This window comes from Parus major, chromosome 9 (assembly GCF_001522545.3).
Source record: "Parus major isolate Abel chromosome 9, Parus_major1.1, whole genome shotgun sequence".
NCBI lineage: Eukaryota > Metazoa > Chordata > Aves > Passeriformes > Paridae > Parus > Parus major.
In genome coordinates this window covers 22025721-22043229 of record NC_031778.1, presented here as the reverse complement: position 1 = coordinate 22043229, position 17509 = coordinate 22025721, and the positions used below count along the sequence as shown (strand labels likewise).

General features: G+C 39.0%; 1 protein-coding gene across 2 annotated transcripts; it reads right to left on the bottom strand.

Annotated features, from left to right (window-relative positions):
* Window positions 1–1968: 1968 nt before the first annotated feature.
* On the bottom strand, window positions 1969–16170 carry ZBBX (zinc finger B-box domain containing). 2 transcript variants are annotated; one of them, XM_033516825.1, is made up of 17 exons: window positions 16103–16170; window positions 15309–15396; window positions 14716–14829; window positions 13462–13555; window positions 12546–12594; window positions 12310–12416; window positions 9956–10133; window positions 9022–9142; window positions 8356–8483; window positions 8040–8143; window positions 7612–7715; window positions 7045–7076; window positions 6355–6629; window positions 5552–5711; window positions 4951–5106; window positions 3859–3991; window positions 1969–3158 (listed from the first exon to the last, which is right to left on the bottom strand). In XM_033516825.1, exons 2-17 carry the CDS (start codon window positions 15374–15376, stop codon window positions 3083–3085), a joined length of 1899 nt encoding a protein of 632 aa, XP_033372716.1. In that variant the 5' UTR covers window positions 15377–15396; window positions 16103–16170; the 3' UTR covers window positions 1969–3082. The 2 variants fall into 2 exon arrangements, with proteins under 2 accessions (XP_033372716.1, XP_033372717.1); XM_033516826.1 differs by lacking the exon at window positions 4951–5106.
* Between the last annotated feature and the right edge of the window lie 1339 nt (window positions 16171–17509).

Genomic DNA, 17509 nt, shown 5'->3' with positions numbered 1-17509 from the left:
GCCAGTGAAGATATTTCAAGGGCTCCCTAGTAAGATGATCTGGATTTTGAGCACAGGAAACATTCCATTTACACTGTAAATCTGCTCATTAATGGGAGTTTGGTTGGTTGATGAGAAGCAACCACATCAAATGTGGGTCAGGATCTGACACAGCCCCTGGACAGTGTCAGGCTGAGAATTCACCACCCCTCTGATCTTCCCTGAAATGCACTAAGATATCTTGATGATGACAAGGGGGAGAGCAGTTTGGGAATTCTAGCACTTGGAATCCTGGGGAATTTGTGTTGGTCCCCTTTACATGGCTGCACATCACACTGAGAGCAGAACATGGCCACATTCAAAAAGTCAGAGCAGGTGGAGTCTGCCAGGCTGCTCAGAAGGAATCCAAAACACTTCAGTATATAATGAAATGTGGTGGCCTCTCCCAAAATCCAAACTGATGGCCAAGTCACTTTCCAGGATTTATGTTTCCCAAAATCATGTTACCAAAAGTCAATGTACACAAAAAGACAGACTTACCCCAGAAGTTCCAAAAACTGATCTTTCATTTTCCCCCTCCTTTTCTTTCTCTCTAAATGGGCTGGAGAGATTTCTCTGTGCAAATCCCTCAGCACTCAGGTATGGATCAGGCACCCCTACAACAGGCACAGGTAGAAATAAAAGTAAAGCCTAAAAGAAAAGAAATTAACATTATCTTTTGTAGATTATATTGGTATCAAGAAAACATAGAATGGTTTGGGGGTTGGAAGGGACCATAAAGATCGTGCAGAGAATTACAGAAAACCCCAATCATAATAATAAAAGTTTCCAACACTAAATTTGTTCTGTTAGCAACAAATGCATCACAGAACTGCAGCAATTCAGATGCTGTTTTTGGTCTCCTGTTTAGCATATCAGTTCCAGCACTTTAACTTCAACAGAGGTGGGAAAACCCATACCAAACATCTTCAAATGTTTTAAATCTGGAATAAAAAACTGAGATACATTAAAATCACCACTGCCTAAACAGGGATCACTAATGCATTGAAGGGAGCTTGGTCTTAGCCCAAATTTTGTTGAGGGTGTTATCAGAGGCTTTTTTTTTTTCTTTCAAGCAAAAGGGATGGGAAGAGAAAACTTTGAAAATCAGATGTTGAAAGCACTCAGTGACTTTCTGGTTATCTCCAACAAGCCCAAATTTAAAGGATTACCCTGCCTGCTGAGGGCTCGAGGCACACACTGCAGCAGCAGCTGCTTCATCAGTTTTCCTGTTAAAAAAGGTTGAGAGCAGCATGGAAGCAGTCAGGCTGTCTGTGCCAGTGAAATGAGTGTAATAGGAATATTTGGAAGAGTAACTGAAAAAGAAAGGTTACATTGATGAGAGAAAAGCACTGGCCTCCATCTCCAAAGTACAACACCTGCTTTGTGATTTTATTCTCCCAATTTCTGACAAAGAACTGCTGTAATAAAACATCAATATATGGTAAACTCTATAAAGAAAACTGAGGTGGAAAATATGCCCTCACCTTAACGACAAGAAATGAGGCAGGAAATCAAATCAATGATCTGTTCAGCTTGATGCCTCTAGTTTGTATGAATTAGGGTGGCTGAAGTACTTTCTCCTGTAAAAGAAATTGCTGCCAAGATTACAGTGTTGTCTGATATTAGTGCAGAGCTGCTGGGGGGGCAGAGAACACATCAGAGTCCTGGGCTGTGGGGAGAATCCAAACCACAGTGGGTTTAACTGCCAGAAACCAAAAAAGGGACTGCAATGTTTCCACTGATCCATTAGTGAACCTCTGAACACAGGAAAGTAAAATTTAAAGCTTCTCTTTCTAAAGGAAAGTTCCTGGGGGACCAAAATTTCCATAAATTTTAGAGTCCTGTCAGGCAGCTCACCCATAAACATTTAAGAACATATGTCAGACAACAGCTTTTAATTAATCCCACTTTCAAAATTTCCCAATACAAAAAGACAAATCTTTGCCATTGTTTTTGATACACCTTTATTATCTAAACTAAGGGAGAAGGAGGAAATTTTCCTTAAAGACCACAGTGGAGGAAAGAAAGAAGGAAAAAGGCACATGAAGGGAAAGATTATTTTAATGCTGTGTCTGAGAATCCTACAGATGTTAGCAAAAGATACCATTTAGGTAATTTCAAAGCCACTCAATTACTGGGTACAATTAAGCATCTCCTCAACAAGAGAGCAGAAAGTCCCCAAACCCTCTTTACATCAAAGCACCACATCAACCAAATGACCTTTTACAGAAATTATACTAATTGCATTAAACCTTACACTTTCTGGGGAGCAGGAAGAATAAAGCTTTTTATACAACACACATACAGCAAGTTCAAAAGGACAGTTGGGGCTGTTTGTTAAAATTAAAACCACCCAGGATGATTTTAACTGCATTTCCTCTTTGTTCTTTTAATTATCAAAGGCCTGTAAGGCAGTAACTTACAGCACAGCTGGATTTGCCTGGACACAGATCGCTTTGAACTGGAATTTTGGAGCAGGGAAGGAAAGGGAATTCACTCCCAATTGATTCTGAGCAGCAGTTTGCTGCTGGGCTGGGCTCCCTGCTGGAGTCAGGAAGAAAGGAGTGTGGCAGGAGAAGTTGAATGTACAGTGGGAAGCTGTGAAATTCTATTCTGTAAGGTGCAAGTCCCTTCTAAAACATCTGACAAAGTGTACTTGACCTTAGAGACTCCCCCTGTGCTTCTCACCACAAACCTGATCATACAGAGGCCCCAAATTTATCCCATTAATGCCCCTGGTGTGGCACTTTCCAGCTTGGCAACATAAAACAACATTTGGAGACACAAAATTCCACCTGCAGGCGAGAGAACTTACATTGAATTAAAAATAACAAATAAAACAATCCTAACTAAACTGCAGCACAAGAGCAGTTTTCTTTTATTCTGTTATTTCTTCATAGCAAAAACAAAAAACAAGCCAAATCAAGGTATTTTCAAGAAGTTTTAATGACAAGTTTACAGAATATTCCTTTGTAAATGATGTCTTGAGCAGCACTTAAAACACCTCCTGGATCTTCTTGGTTCTGAACAACACAAAGGTGGAGAGCTGAGTTTTCCATGTTCACTGCAATGCCAGAACCTGCTGTTTGTCCTCCAGAATTGTTTCCTCATCATCCATTTGGCTTTCCTCCCAGTCCCTTAAAAGAAACACATCCCAGTGATTTCCAGCACCTCCAGTTCCCCAAGTTCTCTGCTTTAAGCTGACATATGTTCACATATGTTGAAGTGAAAGGCACAAAAATAGCTTTTACTGGAGATTTGGTCAGTACAAGCTACTCTAATTCAGCTTTTCCCTCACTTTTTGTCACAAATCTCTGAATCAGCTCTAATCCCACAGCCTGGAGCTCACTCCAGTGCTCCTCTGACTCCTGCTGCTTATGAGATCCCAGTAAAAAACCAGTGAGACACAGAACTTGAGGAGTTTCCTTTGTTCCAGGCATCTCCTCAGTGTCCAAGGCAAAATAACAAATATACAGTGAGTTAGAGGTTATTAGCTCACCTGCTCACAACTTTTCAAAGCTGCTTCACAACCCAAGAATGCAGATGATTTTTAAGAGATTTACCTCATAAATCTCAGTGCTAATGCACTGAAAAATCCACAATCCCCAAATTTATCATCTGGAGTCTAAACAACAAAATCCATCCCTCAGTTCTGGCTCTGAGCTGCCTGAGAAGGAGCTTAGAACACCAGGACACCACACAGGTCATGCTGACATTTGAAATCAGCAGGTAATGCACAATTGGAGAGTTGGGGCTCTTTTTATTTCAGTTCTGACATGGTTGGCATCTGGAATAATCTAAAATATCATAAAAACACACCCAGCAAATTGAACTTACCCAAAAATATCAAATTTTTCGTGGTCTTTCAGCTCCAGGGTGTCCTGGAAATCTGCATTTCCAAAGATCTTCTCCCAGGCTCTGCTGGAGGAGGTTCCATCTTCACAAGTTAACTTGGAATGATTTTCAGGGCCTGAAATATTTTAGGAGCAAATATGAACAAAAACATGCAGTATCTCCACTATCAGCTTGAAAAAAAACCACAATACTGACAAAAACTTGCCATTGAAAGGCTCAAACCAACCCTAGCTGATGAAAAATATCACTACAAATTAATATTGTACTTTTCAATATAACTTTTTATTAACACCTATAAATTCACCACCTCCTACTTCATAAGTATCTTTCAGAAAAGAAATACATGATTTAAGTATTCTGCACAATGCCACAAATTCTGTGTGAGGGGAAACACTGAGTGACTGCAGAAAGCTCAGAAGTTTGGTTCCTTTTTGTGTAATTTAAACTAACATGAATAAAATATAGACCCTTTCCAATATTTTCCCAGGATTCAAAATTGACGGCTTCGATTTCTGCACACAGCATTATTTAAATTAAAATGTCAACCTCGTTGCTCATGATGTGAGAAATAATGTAGAGTTACATTTCTTGGGATGGAGACAGCTGAAATTGAGAAAGGTACCACAAAAGTACAGATACAGTTATTACTTGTGTCCCTATTTCTTCAAGTCCATGTAATCTTCTTTTAATGTGCTTCTGTAGCAGGAAGAATTCTTTTATTAGATCACTCCCAAAATTGTACCAGGGACTATCAACACACACAAATACAGAAACTTCTTCTAGAGAGATTATTCTCTAAACAGTCAAGCTAAGAGGGGAGTAAAAGGGCAGCAGCAGAAGCAGAAACTAAGCCAAATAAAAAGAATTATTTGGGATAGCTGAAGAGACATTTAACTTCATTTTTAACTCCAAAGCCTATTCTCACAAAAAAACAAAAAAAACCAACAAAAAATAAACCAAACACAATACAGATATACAAATTGAGATATAAAAACAACAAATTCAACAGAGTGTCTCCATTTTACACAATTAAAATTAACCTGATTAGGACCTCAGAACTGTGGCTGTCCCTACCTGGCCATGGCATCCATGCTGCCATCAGAGAAGAAAGTTGATTTTGAGCCTGGAAAGTATTTGCAGCCCTGTTCAGTTGACTTTCCAAGACACCTTGAACTATAGAATCATCAGCATATTCACCTAAGCTCCTTTCAGAAACCCACTGCCCATCTCCTGAAATCAAACATTATTAAAGGAAATTATTTGCAGGTTTTGTGTTAATATGCATTTATTGTTCCTATATTTGCTGCATTTAATGTGTGAATTAAAGAAGCCATGCAATGAAATTTTTACAGATATGTAACAGATTGAAAGCTTATTTTCAGGTGATATATTTAATCAGATTAATGATATTCACTTGTTGTTTCATATACACCATGAAAAGCAATAGGAAGATCACAGAGCCCTATTCTCAGGGGATATAGTTATATAAATAAATATAGACATTTATGGCACTGGATTTCCTCAAAGTAGGGAGTTGATTTTATCCTTGCACAGCTCCACTCATGTAGCATGCCTGTCACCCTGAAGTGACTCCTAAAAGCAAGCTGGATGGAAGGGAACAGAAAAAAGATGATAAAAAATGCGTATTTTTGAGGATTTCTTCACACACCAGTACCTGGAGAAGGGATTCTCCTCTCCCTAGGGCTGGAGGAAGCAGCCAGGGAAGAAGGTTCCTCCAGGTTTCCCTGTTTAAGGTTTGTTCCTATAACAAAGAAACCTTCAAGTCCTTGATATGATGTAGAACCACATTTCTGTCTTTTGGCTACCTCCTGTAACTTGAATAAAACAGAGAGATTAGAAACAGGAAAGGAAACAGGCAACTTTATAATCTGTCCCTGAAAGTTTAGATTGATACAACACTCATTTCATAGAACTCAGACTGATTTTGACAGCCTGCTGTAATAGATCTTCATGAGGATGATGTTTTTGCTCAAGATACACTTTAAAATCCTAAAACCTTCTCAATTTGTGAGAGTTTGAGTCTGTTCTGTCACTAGAGACATGAAAAGCAGATTTTCTTTGTGTTCACTTTTGGGTACATAAAGGAAGGTGATCACAGTTTAACAATGACTCCAAAACAATGTCCTAAGCTTTTCTATCATTTTTGCTTTTAATTTTATTTTCAGCAAATGAGGATCTGAATAATTTGTTAGATAAGACTGAGCACCATTTTTTGGTCATTCAGGCAAGAGGTGAAGTACTGTTAATACAAACATGGCAAGAGCTGCTCCTCCAACATCTTTTGCATCTGAGATGGATTTGTTCTCTTATTTTTTTGAACATTTACAGAAAAGTGGCAACAGAAAGCTGAGCCTTTCATCCCTTACATATCAAATATGGCAGTGACAACCCCCTAAATCTAAAGCAGATAAAACAACATCCTTAATCTATGCAGCAATTAAAGACATCATAACTTACTGCTGAAGATTTTGTAATTACAGGCAAGACCAAACTCTGAGTATTGCAGGCACTGCCTGGTTCTTGTGGCTCTCTCCTGCTGTGCTGCAGTTCTGTCTCCAGGAGATCTCTGCTGCTCTTCAGCTCAGTCCCAATGAGATCTTTGCTCCCTCCTTCAGTGGGGGCAGAGATCTCAGGAGGGTCACAGGAGCTCTGTGATCTTCTCCCAACCTTTGGTTCAATACTCTCCTCCTGCACTGCATTTATTTCAAGATCACTGCAGACAATCAGGTTTTCTATAAGAGTACAACAAAATCATGAAAATAGCAATATTTGTAATGAATATTAATTATAAGCTGTTAAGTCCATTATTTTCTTTGTGAACTTAGGATATAAAATCACCATTAAAACTAAAGAAAGGCAATTGTGGAAATTGAATAAAACTTCCTTAAAAGGTTTGAAATCCATCCTATCAGGCTGTGAATGATTCTGGAAGTTGGTTTTCTTTGTTATACATGTTTACCACAGTGCTCACACAGCCCATCAAACTGTAATCAAATCAAATTTTGACAGCCCAGAGAATGGTACATAATTTAATGACCTTTAATTATTTCTCAGACCATTGTAGTTGAATATCCCATCCAGTATGAGAAACAAATGTGTTGAGTTTATCAACTTTCAACAAAGATCTTAATAACTTTTCACATTTACCTTGAAAAGTTTCTTTAGGAGAAACAGGATTGCTGTTGAGAGGAAAAAGCAAAAACTATTAAGTGTCAGCTGAGGAAGTTAAATGGAAAGAAGACTTTCCCATTATACCCATTTCTCTTTTAAGGTACTGGTTTTGACCAGAAGAATACAGAAAAGCAAAACAGGTCACAGTTAATCAAATAAATGTTGGGAGATCAGAAGAATTGCAGATGTATCAGTTATTGTTTTTGTCTGGAATTACAAGGTTAGTTAAGTAAGAGTATCTTAAATGTGCACAGCACAGACTAATGGTAAAATCTGTGTGCGAGCTCCTGCTGAGGTAAGAGCTCAGAAAAGAGAAGTTTTCCTAAAATTCAGGACAGGTAAATGCAAAGAAATGCATCTTACATGGGTTAGGGTTTCAAAGTGATGCCTCTCTAGTTACAGGCAATTAGTGGCTTTAAAACAGTGGATATTAAATAACTCAAATATAACTGCCTGCAAAGAAAAGCCCCTTAGTTCTTAGGGGCTAACCCTAAATTTGGGATTATTTCCTTTCCTCCCTGACAATCTCTGCATTTCTGATACCTTTCACACTCCAGTGGGTCAGTTTTTCCTTGCTTACTCATCCCCACAGCTCCAGTTTGAACCACTGGAGAGTCTGAAGATTCTTCCAAGTCTTTGCTGTGAGACTGAATAAAAAACAAAAACAGAAACCCATGCTCAGCAACAGATTAAAATTTTAAAAGTAAATTAAAAAATTTAGAAGTGCTGAAAAGCTGCCAGATTTTATTTGTAAATAAATCCCATAAAGTGCACATCCCTGAACACAACAGAAAAAATACAGGGAACTTTTGGAATGATCATTTTTCCACATTTGAATGGAAAACAAACAGTGAACCAGTATTTTTCTTTATTGGAGGTTATTTAACTGTTTCTATCTTAAATATTTAACAGATCAAGACTTGAACAAATCAGTTCATTGTGAGATTCATTAAGTCCTTATCAGTACTCACATCATCAAGGAACTCAATTTTCAAAGATGACTCAGCATTTGCACAAACAGTGTTGGATTCTTCACCTCTATAAACAGATGCCCAGTATTTCTTCACCTCTTCATCTGTGAAATATAAATAATTTCCTGCATTTCAGTCTTTCCTGTTCAAAACACACTCAAAAATGCCACAATTTTATTTGTTAAGAAAAGCCACAGATTTCTCCTTTTATCATTCCTGCTTTTAGCAGAAACTGGTTAAGAGCAGAAATGTTCAGCAATCACAGAAATCTCAAGGAAAAGCTATTTTAGACTAAATAAACAGAAATCTGTTATACCTGTTAACTCCTCAATGTCATCATCATCATCATCTCCTTGTCCCCCTCCTCCAGCCTGATGGACACTCAGGGCTTGCACAGGCCTTGAATCTTTCATGCAACTTGCAAAAAATTGATCAACAGGTGTCCTGAAACAGGGAAAAAACAAAATAAAAATTAAAAAAAACCCTTAAAAAGTCTGATTTCCTAAATACATCACAAAAAAAAAAAAGAAAAAGGGAAAACCCTGCCAGCCTAGTTAATGCTGCTGCAGTAAATAACTCCTCTTAACTGCAATGAGGTGACTTTGCTCCTCAATAACTCATAAAACAACCCTGTAATGTCCATAGAAGAACACTGAAGATGCCTTTTCTCTATAAAACTCCTGTAGCAAATGCCCCAAAATCAAGCAACTAAATATCAAAACCAGCCTTCTAATTCTACAATAAACTGATAGTAAAGATATGCAAAGATAGCAAAGAGAATGCCTCTAAATACTCACTCTGCAGGAATTCTGAACTATGAAGTGATTGAACCTGTTAATAATCATTATTTTATTCAAATGAAGTCCCCTGTATACACTCTCCTTAACTCTTGACAATATACCTAATATTTTAAAAGTTTCATCTGGATTTTTAATTTGGCATTTCTGAATTCTTTCCTTAAGAACAGCAATTTCAACAATACCTCCTGTATTTCTTCAGCAGGAGTTTCTCCATGTAGCTCAGGCCATCCTTCTGGAATTCCACATGGATGGGCTCCTTCAGAGCAGTAACATTTGTCTGCACCTCACAAATCCCCACAGGTTCTGTCAGAATTGTTTAAAAAAATTCTACAGCTGTTCAGGCTTACCAACTTGCTCTTCATTTACATTATCCTTGAATGAACATCACATTTGGGTCTGTGCTTAGCTCAGTCTTTGCATAACTCCAAAATTTAAGTGGCAAGCAACATTACATTTACAGAACACAGTCAGTAGTGGGGGCAGCCATAAAAACCTCATTTATTACAGATTATTACACTGGAGCCACAGAAAGAGTGGGGGAGATGAAAATCCATGACTTCACAGATCAAAATCCCACAGAAAAGAAAAAAAAATAGTTTAATATTATTTTGTACAAAAAAGCCACAGAGAAAAGCCACTGTCTGTGGACTAGAGGAACAAGACACAGATTGGATTTGCACAAATCTAATCAGACCAGAGAAATTTTCCATATTTTTTCCATGCATACTTCAGCTGATTGCAGCTTTTCATTGGGACAAAGAAATATTAAGAGCCTGTAGAAGGCAAGCAGAAAATGCACTTGGATAGAGCACACAAACTCCTGAGCCCTGCACATTCCTTGCCTCAGTTTAAAACTGGTTTTATGTTTGAGCATTGCAGTTCATGCTGAAGTGCCATGTGAGACATGGGCTGGACAACCTGGCCACTGCCAGAGATAATTACAAAAACTGAGCTGAATACTGCGCATATCATTAAAAAACACCTTCAGAGATGATTGTTATAATAAAGGCAGGCACACTGAGAAAGAATAAAATGGGTTTCCTTAGCTTCACTAATCTAAAATCTCAGATGGCACCTACAGTATTTACAATGCCACTAAAACAGAACAAACCATACCTGATGGGACCCCACTGGCACACGGTTCTCCTCCAGGATCACTCTGATCTTTTCTCCACTGAAGCAAAGCTTCCTGAAAAGACTTTGCAGATGCCTCCTCATCAAAGGCACCACTCCACAACAATCCTTTGTTTCCAAGCTTTCCAAGGCTTGCACAGGTTGATTCTGAGACTGGTTCCTAAATCAGAACCACAGCATTACTGATAAAGCATTTCTGATGAGCAGCATTATTTTTAATGTCAGCTGTGGAACTCAATTTTCTGGGCTCAACTGAGCTACCTGGTAACCAAGATCACTCCCCACTTTATGTCATCTTGCTCACAATTAACTGCAAAGATCTACCAAGAGCTAAATAAGAAAGACAGAAGTTTTTATTACTAGACACACAACTTTTAAAGGTTTCTGGTAGCAGAGGAGCAGTGGCCATGGACACCCACAGCCCATGTTTTGGATATAAAGCCATGAACACCACATCCCATGTACAGGAAGGATTAAATGAGGCATTTAATGCAGCATGTCTCATTTAAAGGAATTTATGAGCTATGTGCTTTACTAATGAAGAGCTGCTTATTGAAGCTTCTCAGTGGACAGGGGTACATCTGGAGAGGTCAGCACGAGGAGAATGGTCATTTAAGGGGCTAAGTGGGATAACCATTAAAACAGCAGTCCAGGAAAGTCTAAACTGTAATTGATGAGATTGACTGAAAACAGCTACAAAACAAGAAAAACAGTCCTGCACTGGGACTTTAGTGATTTTTCAACCTTTATTAGAACAAAGATAATTACTGTGGAATGCTTTCATTAGCAACTCTTGGATAATTATCAACCAAAACCACAAAATAATTTATGCATTTATGGGAAAGATCTTTTGTCTACACATTCTCCAAGTGAGGGACCTGATCTTACCACAACAGCAAAGGTACAGGCAGAAAGTGCAATCAGAGTCAAACATCAGCAGCCCCTACACAAGCAGGGGATCTTCCCAACTCCTCCTTTCCACCTATCCTATGCTTTAACTGACACAGGGACTGGTTGCACGTCTAACGGCACTTGTGCCTGGCAAAAGCAATAAATGGTGGCTGTTAAAGGTGTGTCTGCTGATCCTGCCACTGCAGCGCGGGGTGAGCGCGGCGCAAAGCTCACTGTGTGAACACGGATCAGCAGGGAACAGCTGGAGCTGCACCTAACGCGGGGCCAGCGAATCGCAGCTCAAATTCTACAGCAGCGCGGATTTCCAGACCAATTATTCCTGCGGCTCGATCCTTCCCAATCCCGGGGATCCCCGGAGCTGGAGTCCTGCGGGGGCGCAGCGCCCTCGGGCGGCGACTCCCGGCACTGCAGCCGCCCCCGCGCTCCGGGATCGCCCCAGGGCCGGGATCGCTCCCTAAAAACCGCTGGAAAAAAACAAAACACGCACGATCTGCGCTGTTGGGAGTGTGCGGTGTTCTTTGTTCCGTGAGCGTTAATGAAACTGGGAGCACGGAAGCAAAATCCCCGTGGTTTTGCTGGCAAGTTACCTTAAATTCCAAATCCGCACATATTTTTCCCCCCAAAGGAAAAGCATTACAAAGACACACACAAAATATCAGTTCCTTTTGAGAGTCAGCAGCTCCAGCTGGTTTAATAAAACAGTGGAAATAAATCACAATGTATTACAGGGTGGGGAGGGGGATCTAAGAGATATGATACTTTTTTTAGAATAAAAATGTTCTTTTCTTATTCAACAGTGGAACATCTCTATTCACATACATTACTTTAAAAATCAAGTTGCATGAGGCTTCACCACACTTTAGAGTCTGGGCTTCCTGTTTATTATTACAATTTTCTACTTGCTAAAAGGCAAAATATCCTTATTAAAAAGAAATCACCTCACACTTGATAATAGAAACTTCCACTCTAACACAGCACCAGCTTGGAAAGCAGTCAGAATTCAACATGTGCCCTGGGCTTTATCTAAGGATTTAAAATTACAAAACATTCATGGATCACTTAATTTTACCCCCTTTGCCTGCAACCATACATCTTATTTTAATTACAGAGAAGCATTCCTTAGTTAAGGATGAGATCAGCCTTCCTCAGTCATGCCCACATGCTGGGAAAATTAATAAAAATGAAGTTTAAATAAACCCTTTAAACTTTTACCAGTTAAAGAAGTGGTCATAGTTCTGATAACAGAACCATTTAATCTGTTTCCTTACATTTAGGGAGATCAGTTTGTAAAATGTCTCTCTACTTTATGGGCACTAAGTAGTTATCAGAAAGAGAAAGAAAAATGTATGTCTACATACTGACACACAAAAAAAAATCTACACACATTGTGTTGCTTGAGAGTTATTTTTAATCCATTTACTTACCAGAGCCCCACCCTTAATTTCAGGTGTTCCACAGGCCATCCCCTTCACTCCCAATTTTTCATGAGCTACAACATCTCTTTCAGACTTCACTGGTTTTTTCACTGGCCCTGGAACAAAACAAAAATCTCAACTAATCCAGTGTTCTACTCTCTGATTTCTCTACTGTTTAACTGCAGCAACCTCCAAGCAGCAATAATCTAGCAGAAGTTTTATTTAGTTAACAAAGATGCCTTTACCTTGACTCTGTTCCTTGAGTACTTGGAACTTCACTTTTTCTGGAGAAACCTAGAGGAAAGAATATTTACATATATCTGTATAAGGCTCTAATGATCATGAATAAAGAGTAACTTTTACAGAATGAAAATGGTTTTAGGGAAAGCAGTGCATACATTCAAAGAGAAAACTCCATGGATTGCTCATGATAGCCATGAAGCCCAGGAGCAGTTTCCCTCTCCAGACACAAAATATTGTCCATGTGAGCCTTCCATGATCTAACACTGCAGTAATTAATAATTTTCAGCATTTTTGCTCATCAGTTTTCCCCTGCAAACAGGGTTAACCCTGCAGACTCACTGCCCCTCGTTCACCCCTTGTTTTAATTTTGCCCTTTATTAAATTCTGCCCCATTCATCTCCTCAGCCACTCCAGCTGAAACTTGAAGTCTTCAAAGCAGCAACAGCTCCGAGTTCCCTGTGTCAGAAGAGGAAAGGGAAAGAGGTGGGTAAACAAAACCTTTTCATTCTGATCCTCTCCTCTCACTGCAAAGGAGAATTTTATTGACGTTCTCATTTTCTGCCAGTTTAAGAAAAATTGCCACAGACTTTTCCAAAAAAAAAATAAGCACCCCATTTGTACATACTGAAAAGAAAACAGATTTTTCAAAGATTTAGCAGGAACATTCTACATCCCTTCTTTTAGGTATGAGCAAGATTATCATAGAAAAAGAGTCAATGATCACCCACCAGAAATTGATTCCTCCAGCTCAAAGGGAATCAGAAGCTTGGCATAGAAAAATAAGCAGTCAGGAATTTTACTCAGACAGGGCTTAACCTTTTGGTTTTACAGTATTTGAAATTTTCCTGTTCTGCAGCATAAGAACAGCTCTAAATCTTGTTACTTTAAGTAGATTTACTTACAAATATGGTTTCCTACCTTCTTCCTGTTTTCGTTATTTTGTGCCACAGCTCGGGCTTGGGTCATCCTTGGTCCTGCCTGCCCAGATTTCCAATGATAAGCACCTAACTTCCTACAAACCAAGGCAAGAAAAAACTCCCAAATTAGGCCTTCTGCAAGCAAGAGAAGCATAAAAGTTTTCCTTTAGCTTGTTAAATATGAACATCACAAAAATAAAATCCTTATCTACAGGATCATCAATTTACCAAACCGTCGTTGAAACCTGCTTCATGTCTACTTTAATAGCAGTAAATACAACATGGAAGAAAGTACTTGTTTTTAAACCATTAACTTGGTCCAAGTTTTTAAACTTAAAAACAAAAATCTTATCAATTCTCAAAGCTTGCTTTCAGAAGAATAAAAACAAAAGCATATTTTGTTTAAAATTGTCCCAATTTACTCCAGGACTTCATCCAGCACTACTAAAATTGCAGGAACTTCCAGATCCTTTCCAGTCCAAACCACTCCATGATTCCAATAGTACAAATGCCAAAGCCTCCTGTCCTTAGAGCTCCCCACAGCAACCCTATCAGGGTCTGCAGGTACAAGGCTTTGAGAGCAAAACAAGAACAGCTCCACGAGAATAACGTGGAGACAAAAGTGCCACACATCACCTGGAAAGCACTGCCCCAGCAGCCCAGGGCAGTGCTCACAGAGCTGCCAACAGCAGGCCCTCAGCAGCACCAAGGGATCCAAATCCAAGGCAATTGTGTTCACAGTGAAAAAGCACAGCAGGAAAAGGAAGCAGATGTTGCAGAAATTTGCCAGCATTCAGAGGGACTCAGGTTTAAACTTCACCCCAGCATTTGCCTCAGTGTTTGGTCCCAAGCCTTGCTGGGCATCATGAAGGTGCCTCTCTGGGAAGCCACACAAATGTAAAAGGGAACAAAAGCAAAAATAACAACAGTGTCCTCTGTTGTTGTCCTCAGAATCCTCAGAAATGAACAAGGGTGCAGGAGAAACTACTCTGTCTCCTGATTGAATACTAAGGTGACAAGTCCAGTCAGACAGGGAAAAGGAGAGATAATAAATGAGGAAAACAGATCAAATATCATATGGGAGTTTAAAATTAATAAAGTCAGGGAAGCAAGTTTATCACTGGAAGAAAGACAGGAGAGAAGAGACTGAATATAATCGTGAATTTCAAATTTTTTGAGATCCCATGTGAGGAGTTGGAGGTGTGGAGGGAGCATCTCATTGGATTCCTTTTTTCCAAAGGGAAACTGAACCTACCTCCTCTCTTCCTTTTCCCTGCTCATGTTTGTCTGCAGCTGCCGTAATCTCTTCTCCATCTCCTTGTTTTCTGTTTCTAACTGTGCTTTCTCCAACTGCAATTCCTTGACAGTTCTGGAGGAAGCAGTTAAACATTCATTAGGAATCACCTGGAAGTGAGTAATGCACCTGAAGAAGTCTAAATCAGAAAAACAGAGGCTGGAAATTTCATCTTTCCAGCCATGTCCTTCTTCTATCTCCCAGCAGGACTGAAAACAGCTTGGGAAAATTTAGGACAGGTCAAGTATCAAAACTGATACAATTGTGCCTGTACTCAGAAAGGTTTGGGGTTTAATTATATTAAAACAAACAATCCACTGATTTCTTTAGTATGCTTGTATTATCCAGGAGATTCACAGGCTTATAAAACCCATAACTTAATCAGGAAGTAGATTAAAGCCTGAGAAAAGAAAGGCTTGTGGATAAAAGCATAGAGAAAATGCAAGAAAAGAAACACATCATAATTCTTCTCTCTCTTCTAGTTAATGTTGCATTAAAACCTATTAAAAATTATGAAAACCCATCTCAATCCCAATCAGATGGAATGCACTTACTTTGTTTTTAATCTCACTGAGGTTCCAGATTTTGAGCCTGGGAGAATTACAAAATCATTGACGTTCATGATGCCCAGTATAATGTCTCCTAAAAAAGAGAATTTCAATGATCTACAGTTAGGAACTTGTTGAAATGGGAATTTGATTGAAATTAAAACAGTAAAAATCTCATTACACATCCAAAAATATTCATAATATAGAGGGAAATGGAGCACAAAACTTGTTTAGATGAAGTGCCAATAAAATCCTAGAGCAACTCAAAATTAAATTTAACTGGGAAAAAACCCTTTTTTAATATTACATTTATGATACCAGGGAAAAGATTTTCTTGGCTGTTTCATTTGGGCAATTCCCTAAAGTTCAGTGCAAGCAGATTAATATTAACTGAAACACAGCTTTCTTGAACCAAACCCATAGAAAGCACCAAGAAGGAGAAAATTGTACCACTGGCTACAAAGCCAAACCATCTCACCTGATTTGGGATGATGAATTCCTTCTGTCACAGACAAATTGATACAAAGGAACACAATAACTCGCAGAGCAGAATTAATCCCTTCTCTCAAGTCTTCAGTGGTATTTCAAAGACTTTTTTTTTACCCAGGATGTAAAATAAAATACTCTTCCACAAAGCAAATTCATACAGCATGGGGTTTAAATTAAAGGTGAACATCCAGAGCCTTGCTGGCCTGGAATGTTTGTGGGATAACAGCAGTTCAGTGCAAAACTGGGCATTTCCTGCTGCTGCTGGGATGCACATGGAACAATAAACAAAAGTTGACAGTCCAGAGACTTACAGCTGACAGAGTGCTTGGAAACTCTTCTGCAGCTTGTGGATCTCAGCTTCCTGGGAAGAGCAGGACCTAGCAAATGATAAGGAGAAGCTCAGGATTGTAAATATCCCAAATGGAAAACTGCCTGTTCACAGGTAAACCTGAAATTGAGCATTAATACAGATAAAATCTGCCCAAGCATCTCCACCCATGAGGCCAAACACCTCAGTGGCACCTGGAAGTTAAAAAACCTGGTGCCACAGAACCTAAAACACAACACATCAGCGCTGACAAAGCATCAGATTTGTACACAAAATGTATTTCTTATTGTGTCAGAAAACCCAGGCACTCAATTCTAACATCACTTCAAAACAGTTATTCCTTTATCATTTGCCAAGATGAAAAAAGATTTTATTAATTTTGAATAGAATTAAGTTTTTCTCTTGGCAAATGTGTTCAGGCAGGAGCAGCACAGATGGACAGGAGGAGGTCACACACAGGATTTGAGGTGGCCCAAATGCTATTTAATAATAAAAACATAGGCAAATGACATAGGTCAACTGAGCAAGTTCAAAGAGGGAAAGCAGTTAATAGAAAAATACTATTTATGCTAGTTAAAGTTAACATATTCCACTGAAAGCAAATATTTAAAGGGATAACTTAAAAATGTGGTACTATCAGAGATGCTGTGTAAGAATAGTAGAGATAAAAAGCCCTACAAAGTTTCAAGCACACTGGGTGGGGAAAAAACAGCATCAAGTTATAGATAACAGGGGATAGAGATACACAGTGATTAACCCCCTGAATTAATCTGAGGAATTCATTGAACAGAATAATCCTTGGAGGGATAAAACCAGCTGTTAAATGAGTCTGCAAGAGTCAAAGTTAAACAAACCCCATGGGGAAATGCACACCCTGAGCCTGAATGGCATCCTGAAATATCCCTGAGCTGGGCCCTCAGGGGTGCCAGGGAAATGCAGCAAAGGCAATCCCAAACTCCTCAGAAACAGGCTTGGAATTTAAATACACACAGGAGTTCCCTCTTTCTGTCTGGTTTTTGTTTAATGAATCCCTTTTCTCTCTAATAGGCAACACAATTTGCAACTCATCAACATCAATAAATCAAGCACTAATTAGCCACATCCTTTCTGCCCGCTCCTCTGCCACACTGGCACTCAAATTTCATCATTCCAGCAAGTTCCTCTGTGCTGATAATGGATGTACAGCTAAAAGTAACAAAACAAAAACTGCTGTTAGGGCTAAACGAAGTTTGAGTCAACTTTAAAGACTGCATAGCTAAATAAACCCAAATTCCACATAGCCTGTACCCCAGCTTAGCTCAAGTCTCTTCCTAATCAATTTCAAGACAAGTTTATAACTTACAGAAAGCTAAAGATGGGTGTAGTTTATTTCACACTACAAGAGTTTAAC

Excerpts from the sequence above, each read along its gene's own strand:
- ZBBX (XM_033516825.1), bottom strand. The coding sequence starts at position 15,376 with ATGAACGTCAATGATTTTGTAATTCTCCCAGGCTCAAAATCTGGAACC. Across the intron at positions 10,134-12,309 it reads AAATTAAGGGTGGGGCTCTG|GAACCAGTCTCAGAATCAAC; the intron begins GTAAGTAAATGG and ends GTTCTGATTTAG. Across the intron at positions 5,107-5,551 it reads GAGGAGAATCCCTTCTCCAG|GAGATGGGCAGTGGGTTTCT; the intron begins GTACTGGTGTGT and ends GTTTGATTTCAG.